The following is a 22,626-nucleotide window of genomic DNA, read 5'->3' as shown; positions in this document are numbered from 1 at the left end:
GAAGGACATGCTTCAATAAAGTTTTAAATACAATTAGCAGATCTTAATTTTTATTATGCATGTTTGGCCCCCTTGCAAAACCAAAGGTAGAGTTCCTCTACTTGTATACGTGCTTTTCTTTCCTACATATTTTTCTGAGCTACCTATGCCTATTTTTATCGCCACAGGGGCCAGGCTACAAATAAAAGCCACATTTTTGAAGCAGCAAATTTCCAAACGTCCGTCAACGCGTTACCCGCTGACCACAATGTTTTGCACGCTCATTATAAAATTACAGCATTAATCTGTGATCTTGTTATAGTGCCACTACTGTGTTTCTGTTGGCTGTGCAGAATTTGGCTTTGTGATTAAATGAAGGCGATTAAAAAAAAAAAAAAACTGAAAAAAACAACACGCATACGCACTTTTTGTTGAGGTGAACTCGTGTTTATCACTCTGCTTTCACAGCTTGCTGATTGTGTGAGAGGAGAAATATGAGACCATAAACGAAAGTTTGCAGGAGAGCTGTGTGTTTTTGTGTGCATTCATCATGCAATCTCTTATTGTGGGAGAATTCCATCCAGTGTTTTCTCTCAATTTCTCAATGACTTCAGGCATAAATCACAACCGGATTTACGTTTACAGAGCGACCAAATACTACCTTTATTCCATAGTTTGCTACGCCAGCTCATATGGCAAATTATGAAAAATGCTGTTTTTATGAAAAGTACGAAAATCGGACATTATTTATGCTGTTATATATTGTTGCAAAGTATTAAGGATGGATAATAGGAATATATAACAGAACAACACTTTAAAATTAGGTTTATTTTAAATCTACCTATAACATTCCTTGCATGTATATGGCATCACTGTTTTCCATCTCCCATTAGTATGTACCTGTATTTACTCATCTTCATTCATGCAATGTTTGCGTTGCGTCGTCTGCTACAACCCACATGAACTCCTCTTTCCACGATGCTTTTAATGTACGCTTACGTTTTGTAGCGTCATAAATTTTGTTAGCTTCTTTTGAATATTTCTCCTTGGGCTGAGGTTTTGGCTTGATTTCTAACCACTTATCCATTTTTCTTATATTCTCTGTGCATCTTTATGCAAATGCACGACCTTATAACGCTCCGGAAGTACGAAGTTATTCGATGCAGGCTTCTGATTGGCTGCTGAATATGCAAATTGCCAAACGAACAGAAATTCCGAACTTTCCAAACCGGACAAATATTTTGAAATCGGAATAAAGCAAACGTTTGATTTGAAAAAATATATATATATTTTTTTTTTTTCTTGAAAAAGTTGTCGGGCAGACGTTATTTCAGACACTGGTCTATGTATAATATATATATATATATATATATATATATATATATATATATATATATATATATATATATATATAGGCAGTGTTGAGGAGTGCAAATAAAGTGTGTGGAATGAGAAAAGTTGGTCGAGGTATTAGGAAAGGAAGTGAATGGTGGAATGATGAGGTATAAGAGGCTGTAACAGAAAAGAGATGTGCCTTTGAGGAGTGGCTGCAAGATAAGAGTGGCAATGTGTATAAAATATATAAAGTGAAGAAAAGGTTAGTAAAAGTGGCAGTGGAAGCAGCGTAAAGGAAAGCAAATGATGAATGGTGTTGAAAGAATGGAGTGAACTTTGAGGAAAGGAGAAAAGTGTTCTGGAAAGAAGTGAAAAGAGTAAAAAACAGTGAGTCTGGAAAGGAAGAGAAAGTGAAAGATAAGGATGGTAGATTGCTGGTTAGCGGTAGTGCAGTCAGGACGGGATGGGCAGAGTATTTTGAGGAGTTGCTAAATGTGGAGGATGGGAGAGAAGTGAGAGTCGAGGCGATCGATGGTATGGAGAGAATGCCCGTGTTGGGTGATTTAAATGTGAAGCCTGTGGAAACATGGGAGGTGCAAGAGGCAGTGAAATAAATGAAAAGGGGGAAGGCACCTGGGTTGGATGGTTGTACTGCTGAATGCCTGAAAAAAGGTGGCACAGCTATGATTGACTGGTTAGTACGCTTTTTGAATGTATGCTTTTTATGTGGTGTGGTTCCTGTTGATTGGTGGAGTGCATGTGTGGTGCCATTGTATAAGGGTAAAGGTGATAAGTATGAATGTAGCAATTCGAGAGGTATCAGTTTGGTTTCTGTGTCGGGTAAGTTGTATGGAAGAGTCTTGATTAAGAGAGTGAGAGAAAGTACGAATGAGGTGGTGATGGAGGACAGATTGGTTTCAGGAAAAGGAAGAGGATGTGTGGATCAGGTGTTTGCAATACGACAAGTGTGTGAGAAATATTTTGCAAAAGGGTTGATGTTTATTTGGCTTTCATGGACTTGGAAAAGGTGTATGACAGTGTTGATAGAGAGGTGTTGTGGCAAGTGATGGCAATGTGTGGAGTGGGTGAAAAGTTGTTGGAAGCATTAAAGAGTTTTTATATGAACAGCAGAGCATGTGTAAGAGTGGGGAGTGAGACAAGTGAGTGATTCCCTGTGTTGACCGGTGTGAGACAGGGGTGTGTGATGTCACCATGGCTGTTTAATGTGTACATGGGTGGTGTGATGAGAGAGGTAGGTGAATGCAAGAGTATTTGCCAGAGGAGTAGAGATGATGGAGAACAGTGGCAGGTAAGTCAGTTGTTGTTTGCAGATGACACAGCGCTTTTGGCTGATTCTGAGGAAACATTGAGAAGGTTGGTAACGGAGTTTGGAAGAGTATGTGAGAGGCATAAGTTATGTGTCAATGTTGGGAAGAGTAAGGTGATGAAGTGTTCACGGGATGGAGTGGGCATGACGTTAGAAATCAGGTTGCATGGACGGGTGCTCGAAGAAGTTGAAAGCTTTAGGTACTTGGGTTGTGATGTTGCTGCAGTTGGTAGACTGGAGTGCGAGGTATTGCACAGAGTGAATTAAGGAAGCAAGGTTTTGGGTGCTCTGAGGAGAGTGATGAACAACAAGAGTATGAGTATGGATGTTAAGAGGGGACTGTATGAGAGTGTGATTGTGCCGACTGTGTTGTATGATGCAGAGACTTGGAGCCTGAATGCAGATTTAAGAAGGAAATTGAATGTTTTTGAGATGAAGCGTTTGAGGACTATGTTAGGAGTGACAAGATTGGATAAATTGACAAATGAAATTGTGAGAGACAGAACTGGAGTAGTCGTGGAACTGAGCAAGCGTATTGATAAGAGAGTACTCGGTTGGTTTGGACACATGGAGAGGATGGATGAGGAGCGAATGTTGAAGAGGATCTACAGAGCAGAAGACTAAGAGGAAGGCCCTGATTGACGTGGATGGACGGTGTTATGAGTGCACTGCAGGAACGAGGTCTAAATATAATGGAAGCTAGAACTCTTGTTGGTGATAGGAAGGAATGGAGAGGTGTTGTGAAAGGATAGTGGGATTGTGGATGCGTTCTTAAGGATGGGCTGGTACCCTTATGATGCGGCAGGGGTAAACCAGTGAAAGCCGCCGGGCCCTGCTGTTGAACAAAAGAGTGTGTTGTGTTACCCTAACCCTGGTGTCCTTTTTCATCTGGAGGGACGAAAGCATGACCAACTTAGGTACCGAGGTGCCTAACTTGTTTGGGTGTTTGGGCAATTGCGTTGGCCATGGTCCAAACATTTGTGTGTGTTTTTTTGCTATTTTCTTTCCATTTTATTTTCTTTGTTATTGTATGTGTTTATCTTGCTGTCGGTCACCCCTCTTGAGGGATATGACCATGGTAGGTAAGTAGATAGATAGATAGATAGATAGATAGATAGATTGTTAAATATAGGTTCATCTTCCAGGAGCGGGAATTATTGGTTATTTGCATAGGTAGGAAAAAAAACAGTTGTGGTGTATTTATATTTTATATCATTTCATGAAGCTGTTTGTCATTTTCTATCTTGTATGCAATCTTGATGAATTATTTTGTTCTTTCATTAGTGACAGCCCCCTAGCCATTGAGGAGGTTGTACTCGCTCACTCCCATTGACGGATATTGACGTTGATGCAGCATTTTTACATAAATGAACAAAGTATAACAAAAGGATATTAAAACTGGATATTGAGACATAATGGGCATGTGTTAAAACATCCAGGATTTGTTTTATTTATGTATTTATTTATTTATTATACGGATAAACTTCTCCTCCCTTTGTTTAAGTGTCAGCAAAGAAACTCAGTGAACTGTCAGGTTATGTAGAGCAGATCCCTCGAAGGTCGTCCGCGCATTCCCGGTAGGTTGCGGCCTGTCCGCCTCCCTTCCTGACATGCTCCCCTCGCCCCCACGCCTCCTTCAACGTGGAAGACTACACATGCAAGACCGTGACCTCCTCCTTCTCCTGGAGGGCCTTGAGGTGGTTCCTCAGTGTTCCCTTGTCATGCTGTTATCAGCACCCGGCGACCTCGCCCACCGTCGCAAGAAGTTCCAGAAGCTTAGCTGCAGCTGAGCTCGTCTCGCTCCGACGGATAAAATCGCCAACCCTGGGAATGCGTTGCAAACCTACCAAAATATTGTTTTGTTTTGTACAGTTTCCTCCGACAAACACTCAGTTCTCGAGAAAATATTTTTTTTCCAGCGGCTCGGTATTCCCCCAAGTGTCTACCGTGCTTCTTATGTGAATAGAATTATTGGTGTGTTCAGGATGTGAAAATACATCATTTCTAAAAATTATACAAGTGGTCCAATACACATGCATTGTCTAAGAAAAATAAATCACTCATTGTTTTCGATTATTCTTATTTGATCATGTTTTTATATTGTTTGTATTTTTCTTGTATTTTTTTTCTGAAAATGTGATTCATTTTATGTATTTACAGTGGCTTGCAAAACGATTTGGCCCCCTTGAACTTTGTGACCTTTTGCCACATTTCAGAATTCAAACATGAAGATATAAAACTGTATTTTGTTGTGAAGAATCAACAATAAGTCGGACACAATAATGAAGTGGAACAGTTTATTGGATATTTTAAACTTTTTTAACAAATAAAAAACGAAAAAGTGGGTGTGCAAAATTATTCAGCTCCATTGAGATAATACTTTATAGCGCCACCTTTTTCTGCTATTACAGCTGCAAGTCGCTCGGGGTATGTCTCCATCAGTTTTACACATTGAGAAACTGCCCAGACATTCCTGCTTGCAAAATCTCAGTGAGGTTGGATAGAAAGCGTTTGTGAACTGCAGTTTTCAGTTCTTTCCACATATTCTCAATTGGATTGAGGTCTGGACTTTGACTTGGCTATTCTAACACCTTGATATGGTTTTTGGTGAATCATTCCATTGTAGCTTTTGCTTTATGTTTTGGATATTTGTCTTGTTCGAAGATAAATCTCTGTCCCAGTCTCAGGTCTTTTGCGGACTCCATCGGGTTTTCTTCCAGAATGGTCCTGTATTTGGCTCCATACATCTTGATCATTAATTTTAACCATCTTCCTTGTCCCTGCTGAAGAAAAGCTGGCCCAAACCACGATGCTGCCACCTCGCATATTTGACTGTGGGGATGGTGTGTTGAGGGTGATGAGCTGTGCTGCTTTTACGCCAAACATAACGTCTCGCATTGTTGTCAAAAAGTTCAATTTTGGTCTCAACTGACCAGAGCACCTTCTTCCACATGTTTGGTGTGTTTTATGGATATCTTTAGAAAATGGCTTCCTTCTTGCCACTCCTCCATAAAGGCTAGATTTGTGCAGTATACGACTGATTGTTGTCCTATGGACAGATTCTCCCGCCTCAGCTGTAGACCTCTTCAGTTCGACCAGAGTGATCGTGGCTGCATCTCTGATCACTTTTATCCTTGTATGAGCTGAAAGTTAAGGGGGGCTGCCTGATTTTGGTAGATTTGCAGTGGTCTGATCCTCCTTCCATTTCAATAGTATTGCTTGCACAGTGCTCCTTGGGATATTTAAAGCTTGGGATTTTTTTTTATCCAAATAAAGCTTTAAACTTCTCCACAACAGTAACTCGGACCTGCCTGGTTCTTGCGGTTAACAAGGATCATAGTAGGGGGGAAAGATCTGCTTTCGTCATGATTTTCTTGTATCACGATACTAAGGTGCCGATTCGATTTATATCACAATTCTATATTATTGCGATTCTACAATTATCGCAATTCGATACATTTGGTGATTGAGATTTGATTTGATTTCCTAAAAACGAGCAACTTAAATCATACTTTTCTGGGACCATAAACCATGAATGACGTTTGATGCACATCGGTTTGTGTCAGCTGGTCCGGAAGTTTTGGATTTGAAGGAGTCAAAGCTATGTTGTATTTTGCTTGAGGTCGGGATGTGCAGAGGGCAGAAGGTGAGCTTGAAATAAATGTGCGATCCATTATCCCAACTTTTGCTGCGAGTGGGGCCAGCAGAACATACTTTTGTCAGTCTTTGCGGCTCTTTCTGTATGAACTCCACTCATGTGACTGTGATCCGTTATCACCAATCACATTTTGCTGCGACCAGGGACCAGTGTAAGGCAATTTGTTTGTGGAGGTGTGTCGTTCTAGCCTGCCTATTATGAACTATATAGTGATTATTCATAGCCAGTCGACTATTGTGTCATGCATAGCAGCTCTTTTTTTAATCATTATTTCCGGATAAAATTAACCACAATGTTTCTTTCTATGATCCGTTATCCTTAGGTGACTATTGCTGAAAGCCAGGATCAAGAGAGCATTCTTTATGCATAAAATGAACAGCACCTGTGGGTCTGATACATGGTCCCTAGTGAACAATTGGTGCGGGTGGGGGCCTATGGAGCACGGGTTGCCAGCTAGTCACAGAGCACAAAGAGACAGACATCTCACTTGCTCGTTCAACACCTAGGGAAAATTTGGACTGGCCAATTAACCTGTTTTGGAATGTTGGAGAAAACTGGAGTGCCCGGAAGAAATCCACGCAAGCACGGGGAGAATATGCAAACCCTGCACAGGAAAGCTGGTAGCTGGATTTGAACCCATGACCTCAGAACTGTGCCGCAGACGCGCTAACCACTCATCCTCCATGCCGCCTAAATGGTATCAATAGATTTTTATTTCCTGTTTATTTGATTTCAGCCTGTTATCCAGCCGTCAGCCATTTTTCTCCCCGACAAGTTTCCGGTTGGAGGCCGGCGATTGCACAACCCGGTCAAACAGGCTGAATAAATAAGATTACAAGAAGACAATCTGGATTCGAAGAAGTCAAAGCTATGCTGCATTTTGCTTGAGGTGGATGGGACGAGTAAGGGAGGGCGTTGCTGAAAAAGTAGAGCTCGCAACAAATGCGCAGGGCAGTAAAGTGTAATTGAAATGCCAGCAGCAATGGTCTTATCTCCCGGCAACAGGAGCCGGCTGCCAGTCTCGACATCAGTTAGATGTCATTTGAGCGAGGTCTGAATCAGCTCGCCACAATCCACAATCCCCCCTTCCCTTCTCTTTCGTCTCTCTGATGCGAGGGGGGGTGGGCGTAATAGGATTTCAGTAGCACCCAGTTAACTCTCACCACCTCAGCTCGCTCGGTAATTTGATACGGCCCATCAATAACATTCATTTACCTCCCCGCCGTATTACCGTCGTCATTCGTTTGACTTTCGTAAAAAAACACGTTTGCATATTTTGTCCGGTTGTGAAGGCTCGGGAGGCGGAAATCGCAGATTTAGTGGGATTGTGTACAGACAAATAAACTGGGGAGGGGGTAGCAGAACACATTTTAGTAATTGCTCAGCAAGTGTAATAAATGAGTTTTCTTTGGATTTTAACCCAGAAAATGCCTGATGAACGGATAAATGAATGAATAAATATAAAATATGTATATACGTATACATCACACGGTTTACTAATTCCTTGAGCAGAATGATCTTATGGGCACCACTTACTGTGGTGTGTCCTAGGCAGGGTTGGGTAGGGTTACTTTAACTGGATTACTTTCAATTACTTTTTGATTACTCCAATACCAAATATGCTAATAAAAGACGAAATAAACTAAATATGAAAAAAGTTATGACTCACAACACGTGGTAAGCTTTCTCTCCTGGCTTTGATCGCTTTGATCTCCGGCAAAAATAACACAAAATGCGACAGAAACAAAATGAAAATAAATCCAAACAGCTTGCCAACATCATTTTTGCTGTTCCATGTATTCCTTTACTCCCCAAGCCTGCACAAAATTTAGTGATTTTATTCATATTTAGTTTATTTTGTCTCTTATTAGCATATTTGGTATTGGAGTAATTCAAAAGTAATTTAAAGTAATCCAGTTAAAGTAACCCTACCCAACCCTGGTCCTAGGCAAGTACACCCTTTTTTGGGTTGGGGTTTGCTCCCCCACATGTAACACATAGGACTGTTTTCTATGTTTACCAGTTGTCGGAAAAACCTTCTGATCTGATTCAGATACGGCACCTTCCTCCTTTGTTTGCCTTTGCCATCCCACTCCTCAGAAATGAGCCAAATCTCTGAATTGACGGGCAGCGACATTTTACAATACTAATACTAGATCCTACCAGCTCAGTAGCCTAGATGGTAAGGCGCCCGCTTTGAGACTGGGAGGTCGCTGGTTCGCGCCTCGGCCGAGTCATACCAAAGACTTATAACATTGGTAAAATGGCGGCGCCCTCTGTTGGCTGCGGCTGCATCGGCTCGCTACAACGGGTCAGGTGTATCGACATTTCGTTCTGTGTACATTGTTACACAGAATGACAATACAAAGGAAATTATTATTATTATTATTAAATCACTGAGGAAAAACTTTTGAGTAACATATCGTACATTATGCATCAAATTATACATACCGTATTTTCCGCACTATAAGGCGCAACGGGTTATAGGGCGCACCCCGAAAAAATCGTTTTTGATCCTATATTTGACATACATAAGACGCACCGGATTATAAGGCGCTACAATTGGAACGTCGACAAAACAGTCAGATAGTTCAGTCAAACTTAGTACCCCCTTAACATTCTGAAAGCTTGCAAAGAAGCAAATACGAGTCGTAGACACGTGCGGATGCGGTGTCCGTACGATGTCACTCATATGCATCGTTCCAAATATCATTCGGAAGGTCTTGGGATTCAAGAAATGCCAACCATTCCTTAGTTTCTGTTTTCTTTTCCGCTCGCAACTTTACTGTGCATATGACAATAAACACTTGGAATTGAGTTTAATTTAAAAATAGACACTCCATTCCATCCATTATCTGCACCGCTTATCACAGATACATCGAGTTCAGTCTGAAACAAGATACAGGGAAAATATATAGCCGGTGTAGCTCACCAAAGTCGTTGTGTTCAATAATAATGTGCAACCATGGTCCTCTTATCTCCGTGAGTGTAGTAAATCCAGGAGAGTAAAATATTTACAAATACAGTACAGAATAGTAAAATACTGTTTTCTCTATGCCGTCAACCCAACTTGCTATTCACATTCATCTTTTTCGGCCAATTGCAGGCTTTGTTTTGCGCCTTTAGCCTATGCGAGCCTGTAAATGATAAAAAGGATCCGCCCTCTTTACCTACGAAAAACTTTATCCAATACTGATCGATTCAACTGATGATTGACACATCTTTTTCGGCCAATTGCAGGCTTTGTTTTGCCGCTTCAGCCTATGCCAGCCTGTAAATGATAAAAAGGATCCGCCCCCTTTACCTCCGAATAACTTTAGCCAATCGTGATCGATTCAAATGATGATTGACACATTGGTTAGCCAATGAAACGCCGGTAAATAAATCCCAGCATACACCGTGGACTACTTGGCGTTCGGGGGAAAATCTAGTCGGCGGCTGCTGCATTAGTTGCAAGACTTTGCGACTTACTATTGATCCATAAATAAGGCGCAATGTATTATAAGGCGCATGGTCAGCTTTTGAAAAAAATAAAGGCTTTTAGGTGTTCCTTATAGTGCGGAAAATATGGTATATATATGTCTATATATATATATATATATATATATATATATATATATATATATATATATATATATATATATATATACAAACACATAAGTTTAGTCTCTTTTTAATCAGGGTTCGTTCAGGTTCTAAAAATCCTTGAAAATGTTTGAATTGTAACGTTGTGTTTCTAAGGATTGAAAAGTCCTTGAATTTTAGGTTAAGTGCTTGTAGATGTTTCAAAATTATTGCCATCTTCGCAACAAATTTGTTTAAAATGACGCAGACAATGCTCTCTGGTAGCTTTGCTCTGCCATTGCATTTCTTCCCTCGTGATTAACGGCAGCTGGCATTAGTTTGCATGTTATTGTCGTATGAGGTGCCATCGCCCACTACAGGTCACGCCAAAGACAACAGGGCACTTTGAAATGTGTATTAGTTCAAGGATTGCATATCGATTATGGACATCGAATGGGAAAAACTTCCTGCAACTGAAAATGTAAGATGCATATTACCGTTATTTTTTTCCAACCCCTGTATAGCGAGATATTTGTCTCAAAAAAAATAAAAAAATATTTGTGATATACTCAAAATATAAAACTCCTAGGTCTTGATCATAGATTAAAAACATGTATATGTATATTGCAGACATGCTTGTCGCTCTGCCTAATACACGATTCACACTGGATTTTTTTTTCTTTTAATCGTACTAGAGGCATTGAAAACTTGGCTTGAAAGTACTTAAAAAAATATTTCAATTTGGTCATAAAAAAGGTGTATGAACACTAGGGTTCTAGGGTTCAAGTTTATTTTGTTTTTAATATTGGACAATTCATGGGGAATTTTATAGGATGCTAGTTCATTATTTTGACTCCTAAGCCACCTCTCCATGTTTCTATAATATATGAGATTATAGAAACAGTTAATTGAAATAGAAAAATAAATAAATTGATAAAAACAAAAACAATATATCAATAAAATGTAAACATAAATAAATATTATAAAATAATTGTTTGAATATATTATTAACCACATAAATAGAACTTCTAAAAGAAAAATTAAATGACAAATCTGTCAAAATGAAAAGTTATTTAAATAAAAGGGCAGTCCTAACTGTGTCTTGGGTTGAAATGGTTCCCTATTGGTTGGTTGGACATGTCATAGTTATTTCTAAAATATCCATTAATTTCTAAAAGAACTGTGTTTTGTCTGTTTTTTATAGTTTGTAATTATATTATATATTACAAACAGCTATGTAAATGTTGCACTATTACTTCTTTTTGACTCCAATTTATATCCATATGCCACCTGGTGGTCAAACTCAGATTCTGAAGTTCATGTAAAAGCTTATGATAGAGAACTAGTCAAGTACTAGTACTAGTTCTAGGACTAGAACTAGGCTAAATAAATGAACTAAACATTATGCGTGCAACCTATGGATGTCAAACTGAGTTTGTCTCTGTGGCTGGATCCAGACATTAAGTTTTTTTTTTAGTATTGTACTTTATTATAACCTTAACTACATATTGTAATCACCTGATGAAGAAGGATCTTTTCAAAACACATGTATTCACAAACAATATTGTTGTCATGTTTGTCATTGAACGGGTTAAATTAACTGCTGTATTTTAACAGATGAGTAAATACAGTTTTACACCTGAACCAACTAACCACACTATACAAACTCAACACTTCCCTCTAGTGACTGGAGAGTCACAGCCTTTGGTTTGCATTAATTGAAAAAAAAAAAAAAAATCATCACTTTGATATACTAGAGAGACTCACTTTTTTTTTCTTTTTTTTCTTTTTGTTTTTTTGCATATTTGGAAATGTATGGTGGGTTGAATTATATTATCCAATGGGCAGGACTTGGACCTCAGGTCGTACATTTGACATTGCTGGTACAACCCTAAAACATTGCCTTTTTTCATGTTATTTTTAAGGAATGTACTTTCTCATTGATTTTTTTTTTGTACCCGTGTGCTATTCAGTGGTCAAAATCCCACACCACAATTCAATTAAAAGTTAAGGATAGTGAAACCTTTGTTTTGTTTTGTTTTTTACTTGCAGAGAGTCATTTTCAATGTGGTCAACTTCTCAAAAACCAAAAGCCTTTACAGAGATGGCATGTCCCCGGTCGTCAAGTCCACCAGCAGGCCAAGATGGTAAGTGCCAAATTATTTAAACATATTTTTAAAAAAACTGTTTGGAATAAGGATGTTATCACTTTCTTACTCATTACTGCCACCTGTGGAATGAACCAGAACTGCATCTTGGTGTCAATCACGCTGTCACATGTTGGTGTCATAGGGTACTTAGAGGTGCTTGAAATCCTTAAAAATGCTTGAATTTTGATAGGTTGAAAAGTGCTTGAAGTCTGAGTAAGGTACTTGTCAATGCTTGAAATTATTATCATCTTTTACAACATGTCTGGTTAAAGTTGATGCCAACACTGCTATCTAGTGGCTTTGCTTTGCCAATGTATTTCTTCTTCCTTCGCGGTTAAATGAAATGAAATGATCTGCATTTATATAGCGCTTTTCAAGTCAATGACTTCCCAAAGCGCTTTACAATGTGCTCCACATTTCCCAATAGCGGCCTTGCAGCCGTGTAAGGCGCTAACCTGCTTATTGGGAGTATTAGGGGTTCAGTGTCTTACCCAAGGACACTTCGACATGTAACACGGACGAGCCGGGATTCGAAATGGGATCCCTTGATCCCAAGACGAGCGCTCTACCTCCTGAGCTACTGCCGCCCCGGTTAACAGATTAGTTTGAATGAATTTCTCCTATGAGGCAAGATGTCAAGTGCACGCTACACCTAAAGAGGAACCTATGAAATGTCTCATCTCATCTCATCTCATTAGCTGCACCGCTTATCCTCAGTAGGGTCGCGGGGGTGCTGGAGCCCATCCCAGCAATCATCGGGCAGTGGGCAGGGGACACCCTGAACTGGTTGCCAGCCAATCGCAGGGCACACGGGGACAGACAACTTACTCGCTCAGTCACACCTAAGGACAATTTGGACCAGCCAATTCACCTGAAATGCATGTCTTTTCAATGTGGGAGGAAACTGGAGTGCCCGGAGGAAACCCACGCAAGCACGGGGAGAACATACAAACTCCGCACAGTAAGGCCGGTAACTGGATTAGGTTCCTACGACCACAGTAGGTTCCCACGACCTCAGAACTGTGCCGCACACGCGCTAACCACTGTGCCGCTGTGCTGCCCCCTATGAATTGTGTATTAATATAAATATTACACATCAATTATGGGCATTTATTATGGGCTATGCAAAAAATTAAGGTAGCGTTTCCCAGTGGTAAATTATCGTCATTTTACCCAACACCTATGTGGGGAGAGATGTGCCTCAAAAATATTTACGCATGTATTGTTCAGATCCAAATATATTTGTGGATTACTCAATATCTAAAATTCATATGTACTGATCAATTAAAACGCAAGAATAAAATTGCATGTATGAATTGCGGATATCATTGTGAATCTGCATAACACACAATTTTCACCAGATTTTTCTTTTTAGTTTATCTCTCCTGAATAGTACTGGAAAAAAATAAAATATAGCTTTAATAGTTCAGTCATTTATCAGAAATCACGACCATTGTTGTCAAATTTCTACACATTGAGTTGACGGCTATAAATGGTTTCATGATTGTCATTGAATGGGTTAAATTAACTGCTTATTTTAACAGTTGAATGAATACAGTTTTATTCCTGAACCAACTAGCCACACTACAAAAACTCAACACTGCCCTCTAGCGGCCGGAGAGTTTATTTGATTTGTATTTATTTAAAACAAATCATAACTTTTGATATAAACATACAGATGGCTGTGGATGTGAAAAGTTTGCAATGCACATTTTCAACAACACCAAAAAAACTTCGCAAGCGCCAGCTTCAATTCAAGGAGCGTTCAAACGCATTAGCATGTGATACATCCGTCGGTTGCGCGACGGCTGTCGGATGTAATACGAATGACTGATACAAGCAGAAAAGCGGTCAGATTCGACGAGGCGAGAAGGGAAGCGTGATGAAGTGCCGCCGTCCGAGAGGAGCTCTGACATCTGTCACAACTTGATGGAGGGCATCTCAACAAACATCGGGCATCTGCCGCCCAGAAATGGCCGACCTAGGAAAGATAGTTAGAGTGGAGACATGCTAACGGTGCTAGTTGCAGGATTTTTTATTTTTTTATTTTTTTCAAAATATTGGATTTATGTGTGTAAACCATAGGTTATTATTTCGCTACAGCTGAAGGGATGGGAATTGAATTAATTTAAATACAAAACTTTGTTTCCACTGTTTTCTTATCCAGCCACTCATTTTCCACAAATTGTAATACTAACCAATAGTGTCAAGTGATGTTTAAAAGCTGTCCATTCAAAAATATTCATTTATATTGTCACTGTCGTGTAAAAATGATGGTATACAAATGTTCAAAAAATAAAAATATGTCATGATTTGATGTGATATGATATGACATGGATAACATAACTTCTACAATAATTGTAATGTTATACAAATCATTGTAGAATAATATTTAGTTTAATTTTGGTTATATTTCTACATATAATATGTAGAAAAAACAACTAAGAAAATGTTGCTTTATTTAATTTAATTGATTTATTATATATTTATTATATATAAATATATATGTATGTATGTATGTATGTATGTATGTATGTATGTATGTATGTATGGCATATCTTTTATATATGTATATAAAAGATATGGCACACCATTACCCCCTTAGAATATGCAAATATAGGGGGAGTGGCTGGAGAGCGCCCACCTGAGTTAAACAGCATGTTGCGACTTCTTGTGAAACTTTAGGCAAACAAATAAATCAATTATATGTATACATTGTTTTTTTAACAATTGATGCTGCTCTTCAACATTTATATTTATGTATCCATATTTATTATCAATAAATATCGCTGCTGTTGTTTAGAGTATAATTGTAAAATTATCGTTATTAACGAGTGTTATTATGTAGTAAAAAAAAATTAAAATACAATAGTAAATTGGAATCAGTGCAAAATAGATCACTGTATTTGTATTCATGTTTTTATTTTTATTACATTACATTAAAATCTGGATGAATTAAAATTAATGAAAAAGGTTAAAAAGCCATGGCCTTTCTGGTAAACTTTTTAATTAATGAGGTAACTGTCAAAAGTGGTTAGTAAATTCTGAATAACAGGTTTTTTTTAATGTTTTATTGTTGATTAATTGTACTGATAAACAATGTACACTACATATACCACAATAAAGACAGTTATATTATCTGAATCAATGAATGTATAACTGAATGGCCTTTATTGACATTATACAATCGTATAACAGAATTGGAGAGCTTCTCATGTCAGTGCCAGTAAAACAAATAAAAAAGGTAAACTTGTTAACACTCAGTGTTTCTCAGCGACAACCCAGAAACCTCACTGATCTAGAGGAGATCTGTGTGGAGGAGAGGGCCAAGATCCCTCCTGCAGTGTGTGTGCAAACCTGGTAAAAGACTACAGGAATCGTTTGACCTCTGTACCAGCAAACATTTTCTCATGTGTTCAAATACGTATTTGCAGCTTTATCACACAACTGAATCGTTACACAAATCATGCACATTGTGATTTTTGGATTTTTCTTTTTAGTTTATCTCTCTCACAGTGGACATTCACCAACGATAAAAATGTCAGACCCCTCATGTCACGGTTGCTATGGCGCCCAATGGGCCCTGCTCATGTGGCGCCAGCTGCGGCTCGTTGAGAGATTGGCTTTCTGTCTATTTTAAGCTCAGCGCTCTAAAGCTTCCTTTGTCAGCCCGTCAACAAACTTCTGCCCCGCAGGGCGTGGGTTTCGACCCGGTCCTGTCCCTGTTGGTATTTCCTGTACGGTATTATTCCCGTTTATCTTGTCCTGTTTAATATTGGTTTTCAGTTTAGTTTCCGTCTATTTTTGTCCTGTTTACTATTTTCTCCAGTTTTCGTTCCCATCAAGTTTGTCCTGTTTATATTCGATATCCTGATTCTTTATCAATCCTGTGGGTCCCGTCCCGCTCGGTATCGACCCCATCCGATATCAACTCAGGCAATTGGAATCGATCTCGTCGGCCTTTGGCTTCCTGTCTTCCCACGCCAGACCGCTGCCTAACATGCATGACTCCCCATTTCCTGTAAAAAAAAGGCTTGTGTGAGAATGTCATGCGTTTGGGTCCTGATCCTCTTCTGGTTCTTGACACCTCCATGAAATAGCAGGGTGTTCAAATACTTATTTTCTTCACTGTATGTATCTCTCTCTCTCTCTCTCTCTCTCTCTCTCTCTCTCTCTCTCTCTCTCTCTCTCTCTATATATATATATATATATATATATATATATATATATAAAACCAAAATGAACACTAAACTGCAGTTTCTGGTTGACTATCCACAAACTGGACAAAAACCCAGAGAGCTTTGAAAGTCCTATTTGTTTTGACAGTTTTAGATATGAAAAAAAAATGCTGATCCAAATTCACACAGGCTTGGATAAAGACGCTACAGAAGGAAGCAGCGATAACAGCGAGAAATGGAGCAGGACTGACGCAAAACTTGACAGAGAAGGTGAACACAAAATAGAAAAAAGTCCTATTAGTCAGTCTGGTTGACAGGCAGAAAAAAAAGAAAATGCTCACGATTTATCTATCCCAAAATGCATCAGTGCAAGTCAGAGAGGTGAAGCCTCTATCTCTTGGTGCAGGTGTCTCATGTCCCAGGGACACCCCACCCCAGGCTACAATATAAAGCCCGAAAATGTTCGTTCCCCCCCGGGGACAAAAGACTGATTCCCGTCCCGAGGGGCATTACGAGCTACGCGTGAAAGAATCTAACCCGGATCATATCTGAACGTGCAGTTCTTGATCCGATAGCCCACGCTGTGACTTCTAGGGACATTGACTTTTGGATCTGAGATTAAATTATTTTTCGTGGTGAATCGGGAAATGCTTTTGCCTTGAAAAGTGGTGTTTTACATGACTTAAGATCTTATCGGTGTTATAACTGTGTAATAACAGCGTAATAACACACTGATTTTAAGCACTACAACAGTGTAATGAGACACTTTTTGAATGTGTAGTGCAATGGTTAGCACATTCGCCTGACATGCGACAGGTCCCTGGTTCGAGACCGGTTAGAAATATTTGTTGGCCTGGAAAGCAATGGGTCGCTGCCCAAGACACACCACAGGAAATGGTGCCCCTATGACCCTAGTGGTTAAGGGATACACGCACCACCCACTACCCAGCCATGTTTATTTGTATAGCCCTTAATCACAATCCATTATTGGTACTTTCTGATCAATGTGATATACAGACACCTCACTACTTCCCTTTTGTTATCGCTGGTCGACTGCTTAGTGGAACTTTATCGTGCATTGCGTTCTGCATTCTAATTGGCTAATTAATTGACATTGTTTATTATTGGCAATAAATAAGTTATTATTATTATTATTAGTAGTAGTAGTAGTAGTAGAAGTATTACCAGCTCAGTAGCCTAGATGGTAAGGCGCCCGCTTTGAGACTGGGAGGTTCGGGTTCGCGCCCCGGCCGAGTCATTCCTAAGACTTAAAAAGTGGTCGGCGGCGCCCTCTCTTGGCTGCGGCTGCATCGGGTCAGATGCAATCGACATTTCGTTCTGTGTACATTGTTACACAGAATGACAATACAAGGAAATTATTATTATATATTATTATTATTACAATAATTAATTAATTGGCGGGAGATTCATTCTATCGCCAACAAACTTGGACCTCTACACCTGCTCAAGAGCTACATGCTGGCATTTGGCGCTCTCCAGTGGCTCCCTGACACTTATTCAAAAATGCTTGATAATGGAAAATTCGATGTCTTCTGTAGAACAGAACTGGAGGGTAAAGTGAAGTGGTTTGGGTCCTTTATTCATTGTGCAATAAAAGAGCAGACATATTATAAGTTTAACAGTACAGAACTTTTTTGTTAATGGTAACATGTCTTTTTAGAACAGTACTTTACTATCTAAAGAAAATAATGAAACCTTTGAAATGGGTCTGTTCTTGAGCAATAAATAAATACATGGTTTTTTTTCTTCATTTCTAAAGCTAACTTCTAGATTGTGACCTTTATCAGCAGTATTGCAGTTCTATTCAAAGATCTTCAGTCATTTGTGGATCGTCTCGAATTGTTTTGGGGTCTTGTTTTTTTCATCATTAAATTTATCACTGGTTCGATATTATGATCCTGTAAGATAAAAACATGTATATTTACTGATATTATTGAACTTTTACGAAAAGCTAAATATTAATACAAACCATTTTTTACAGGATCAGTTTTTGGTAATGTCTGGCATTACCAATACGGATACTTAATGGTCAGGTGCCATTGTGACAGTAGAAAAACACAAAACAATACTTCTTAGAATATTTTACTTGCATGAAAATCAATTTATTAACGTGAAAGTGAAACAAAAAGAGCAATGCGATTTCCCAGACTCTTAAGTCAACAAAGTAAATTAGTTAATACTAGTTAATATGTAGATTATAGATAAAAAAAAGTTGACGAGTGGCTTGCCAAATAGTGGATCAAGATTTTTAAAAAGCTATTTTCTTTGGTTGTTATTGTTTCTCAGGTATTCCGCAAGTAGTCCGCAAGTTGGCCCGTCCGTCCGTCCGTCGGGCCAATTTTCAGCTTTCCTGTAAGCGCATGACGCAACCGGCAGGCGAAATTCTATTTGGAGCTGTCGAGCTCTCAGTTGGGGTTGCGTGTTTGCCGTAATTGTTCTGTCAATCAGTGCACTTCTACCTTGCCGCTTGTTAAATTTGGGCTGAAGAAAACTCCCACTGTGCTCTTCACATTGCCCTTCTTGGAGACAGATTTTATAAACGTATTTCTGGAGCCTTCTGGCAAGACAGTACCTTGAAAAAAACAAACAAAACGCCAGGTTGTTTCCCTCTATACTCTATAAGCCCGGCGGCGCACCCTGAACCCGGTCCAGAGTTTGCACTCTGATGCTGAGTCTTACAGAGCACAGCAGCAGATAGGGAAAAAAACATACAGAGAGTAGTCAACACAACCCAAGAGATCATCAGCTGTTCTCTGGCTTGTGTTACCATAGCAGAGGACCAACAATATAAAATACACGTCCCATGCCGGCCACTATCTCTTTGACCCGGTGCCCTTTGGTAGGTGCTACAGTTCCCTCAAAACAAAGACAAACAGGCTTAGAGCCCGTCCTCCCATGTCAGGACCAGAACGAAAACAGAACCCAATTGCGTAACGTTCTCACAAGTTTTATTCAAAGAAAGAGGAAGGGCTGCGCCCACAATCCGGTGTTCGCTGGGTGCGGAAAGCAGGTCGCTCTGAACGCAGAAGTGGATCTTCCGTGGCGAGCGATGGCGGTGTCGGGAACGAAAAAACAGTTCAGTAGCCGGGACAGGAGAGCCAAAACGTGGTCGGGGTCACAAGCGGGTCGTAAGCCAGGATAAGAGAGTAGACGTGGTCCAAAGCCGGGACGGGAGAGTAGACGTGATCGGGATCAAAAATGGGTCAAAGCCGGGGACAGACAGGAGCAAATAACAGGTGGGAGTCAGGGTCCAAAAAAGCTTGCCTAGGGTTAACTGTGGTCTGCAGACGGACTGCCAAAAGGGGACAGATAGGATGAGGTTTAAATAGGGACAGAGAGCAAATCAGAGTCCGAGGCAGTTGCCGCCAAAGGAGCGGGCACAGGTAAGGCACATCGGTAATCATGACATCCCAGGGATATCCCCATCCTAAACGAGAGCATTAAAATGAAAACATATCTTGAGACTTTTTTGTGGGGAGGGGGGGGTCTTTTTGCTGCTAAATGGTAATGCACTTATTTTCCATGCACTATTGTTACGTTGTACTATTATTTTTTCAACACGAGCATTGCACCATTATTATAGCTTACGCGAGTCTGAAGGCACTATAAGTGCCTTTTATCCTCATAGTCTAGGATCTTATGTTTTCTCTTTAAAGTATTTTTTACGCTGGAGTGACATGTCTAATCTTGTTGCATAAACTTTTTCAAAAGTGTTGATATCAATTATAATAAAGACGATTAAATTTGATTACTTAGCCTAATTTAGGAGGATTTTTATTTGTTTTGTCGTTTTTAGCCTGCCCAAGCTATCTTTTTTTCTTTTTTCATTTGTTTCAACAAGTCATGTACATGTGTTAGCTAGCATTGTCAGCTAGTGTCACCAACACAGGTGCCTATTTATTTTTTATTTTTTTGTAATAATAATCCATAACTGCAATCGAATTCTACATATGTTAGCTAGTATTAGCAGCACTGTCCCACACACAGGCACTGATTTGTTTTATATTATTACATTGAATGCTAGGTATTTTAGGTACCATTAGAAGCTAGTGTCACCAACGCACAGTATTTTTTTCATAATCCATAAACGCTGGCGTAACCAATGGATCATAATCCATAACATTCAGAGAGAGTTCAATTGAATGCTAGTTATTTTAGCTAGCATTTACAGCTAGCAACACTGATCTGTCTACAATAATAACAAAATGTTACAGAGTTGGTTGCTCTTATATTGCTGATATACATAAAAAAAAGGAAGACCAATATACTGGACCGTGGCGTCAACTTCAATCCAAGTCCATGTTGCTGGTGCAAATAGTGAGATATTAGAAAGCAACAACTTCATTTTTTTATCTGATTGAGTATGAATTTATCAAAAAAAGACTAATTTCCTGGAATGTAGCATCAAGTGCAATCTTTTCTACATGTCGCTAGTGCTAATTGCAACATATCAATGCTGGAAAGACAAAATCATGTTTTTGGTCATATTTGTGGACCTAAGCATAAACTTTTACGTATCTTCTATGTCACTAATGCTAACACCTATAGCGTTTTGCAAAACTATTTTGCTTTAAGTGTAGGGCCATTGTTCTATTGGAAGGTGAACTTTTGCTCCATTCTCAGGTGTCTTGCAGACTCCAGCAGATTTTCTGCCAGAATTGCCCTGTATATGGCTCCATTCATCCTCCTATCATCTCTAACCATCTTCCAAGTTTGTGCTGAAAAAAGCAACCCCAGAGCATGATGCTGCCACCACCATGTTTGACAGTGTGGATGCTGTTTTTAGGGGCAACGTTACTCTCCTACAATGTAACACTTTCCATTCAGCCCAAAATGTTCAATTTTATTCTCATCTGACCAGAGCACCTTGTTCCACGTGTTATTGGTGTATCTTGTGTAGCCTTTTGCAAATGCTAAACAGGCTTTTTTATTATTGTATTCTTTAATTTGAGCAGCAGTAGCTCAGGAGGTAGAGCGCTCGTCTTGGGATCAAGAGATCGCAGTTCGAATCCCGGCTCCTCCGTGTTACATGTCGAAGTGGCCTGGGGTGAGACACTGAACCCCTAATGCCCCCAAAGAGCAGGTTGGTGCCTTGCATGGCTGCACGGCCGCTATTGGTGTGTGAGTGTGTGTGTGAATGGGTAACTGTGAAGCACATTGTAAAGCGCTTTGGGAAGTCTTCATTGACTTGAAAAGCGTTATATAAATGCAGATAATTTCATTTAATTTCATTTCATTTAAGGAGGGGATTTCTTCTTGCAAAAATTCCATAAAAAGGAATATTTTTTCAGAGTACAACTAATAGTTGCCTTATGCACATATATTCTCACCTAAGCTGTGTATCTCTGTAGGTCATACAAAGTGACCTTGGGCCCCTTGATTGCTTCTCGGATTAGTTTTCTCCCTGTTTGGGCCGAAAGTTTAGAGAGACAGCCAGGTCTTAGTATGTTTGCAGTGGTTTTATGCGCCACACAATTTGATATCATTCCTCCCACAGTGCTCCAAAAGATGTGTAATTGTTGTGAAATATTTTTGTATCCCATTACTATTTTGAACGTTTCTACAACATTTATGCCTGCCCTGTTCTCTTGTCTTTATAATCCGTCATAATACTTCACAATGCTGTGTGTAAAGGGACATTTAAATTGGGACTTAATGACACACAGTGGCACTTTGTCATTGTTTTTTTCTTTTAAGTCAGGGAACTTCTGGGGTTAATTGGTTGAGCTGAGAGAAGAGAAGGACACCATTTTTTGTAAAATATACTTATCAGTTTTTCCATTGTAAATATAATTTGAAATGTTGAACTAATTTGGTTCCACTTAACGATTGAGTCTCTCATGTTGTTGATTCTTTGAAAAATGTTTTTTAGATTTAGGCTATAAGTTTGAAGCCTGAAATGTGGCAACATCACAAAAAGTTATTGGGGGTGGGAGGGTAATGGGAGGGTAATACTTTCGCTAGGCACTGTACATATTAGCATGTGACCGTTTCCTGTTCTTGAGACGTGAAACGCTTGTTCACGTCCTCCTCCCCTCCCTCACTCGCCACTCACACAATTAACCATGTGGCGTGCCTTTTAATAATAGACATTTTAATTGTGCGCAAATGAAGAGTGATGTAAAATAGCTAATAGCTGGCGCTAATTAATAGGGGAATTGAGCGCTTGTTAATTAAGGGCAAACAGGACAGGGACCGACTCGGCTAATTTGAGCGTGAAAACCGAGACTAACGATTCATTTCCAAACAGATCCGCTTCATAAACACATCAAGCACTGTGTTTAGCTGCTAGTGAACGTTGGAAGCTAACTCCAATTGCGTTGTCGCGACCTCTGACCTGACCATAAAAAGCTAAATCTTTGCTTCCTTGTGATAGCAAATGTCGCTAGATATGTCGCTTTACTGCTAGCTTAT

General features: G+C 39.5%; 1 protein-coding gene across 2 annotated transcripts in view; it reads left to right on the top strand.

Annotated features, from left to right (window-relative positions):
* The window catches only part of agbl4 (AGBL carboxypeptidase 4), a 599,711-nt gene that overhangs the window by 190,407 nt on the left and 386,678 nt on the right, over window positions 1-22,626 (top strand). For both annotated transcript variants that reach the window (XM_088349263.1, XM_088349262.1), the window contains one exon: window positions 11,916-12,010. In XM_088349263.1, the coding sequence (XP_088205389.1) occupies window positions 11,916-12,010 (95 nt within the window). The remainder of the gene's footprint in view (window positions 1-11,915; window positions 12,011-22,626) is intronic.

The sequence above is a fragment of the Urocampus carinirostris genome, chromosome 12, assembly GCF_059441175.1.
Source record: "Urocampus carinirostris isolate Australia breed hairy pipefish chromosome 12, RoL_Ucar_1.0, whole genome shotgun sequence".
NCBI classification, from domain to species: Eukaryota; Metazoa; Chordata; class Actinopteri; order Syngnathiformes; family Syngnathidae; genus Urocampus; species Urocampus carinirostris.
The sequence above is the reverse complement of the archived record's forward strand: the minus strand, read 5'-3'. Positions and strand labels throughout refer to the sequence as shown.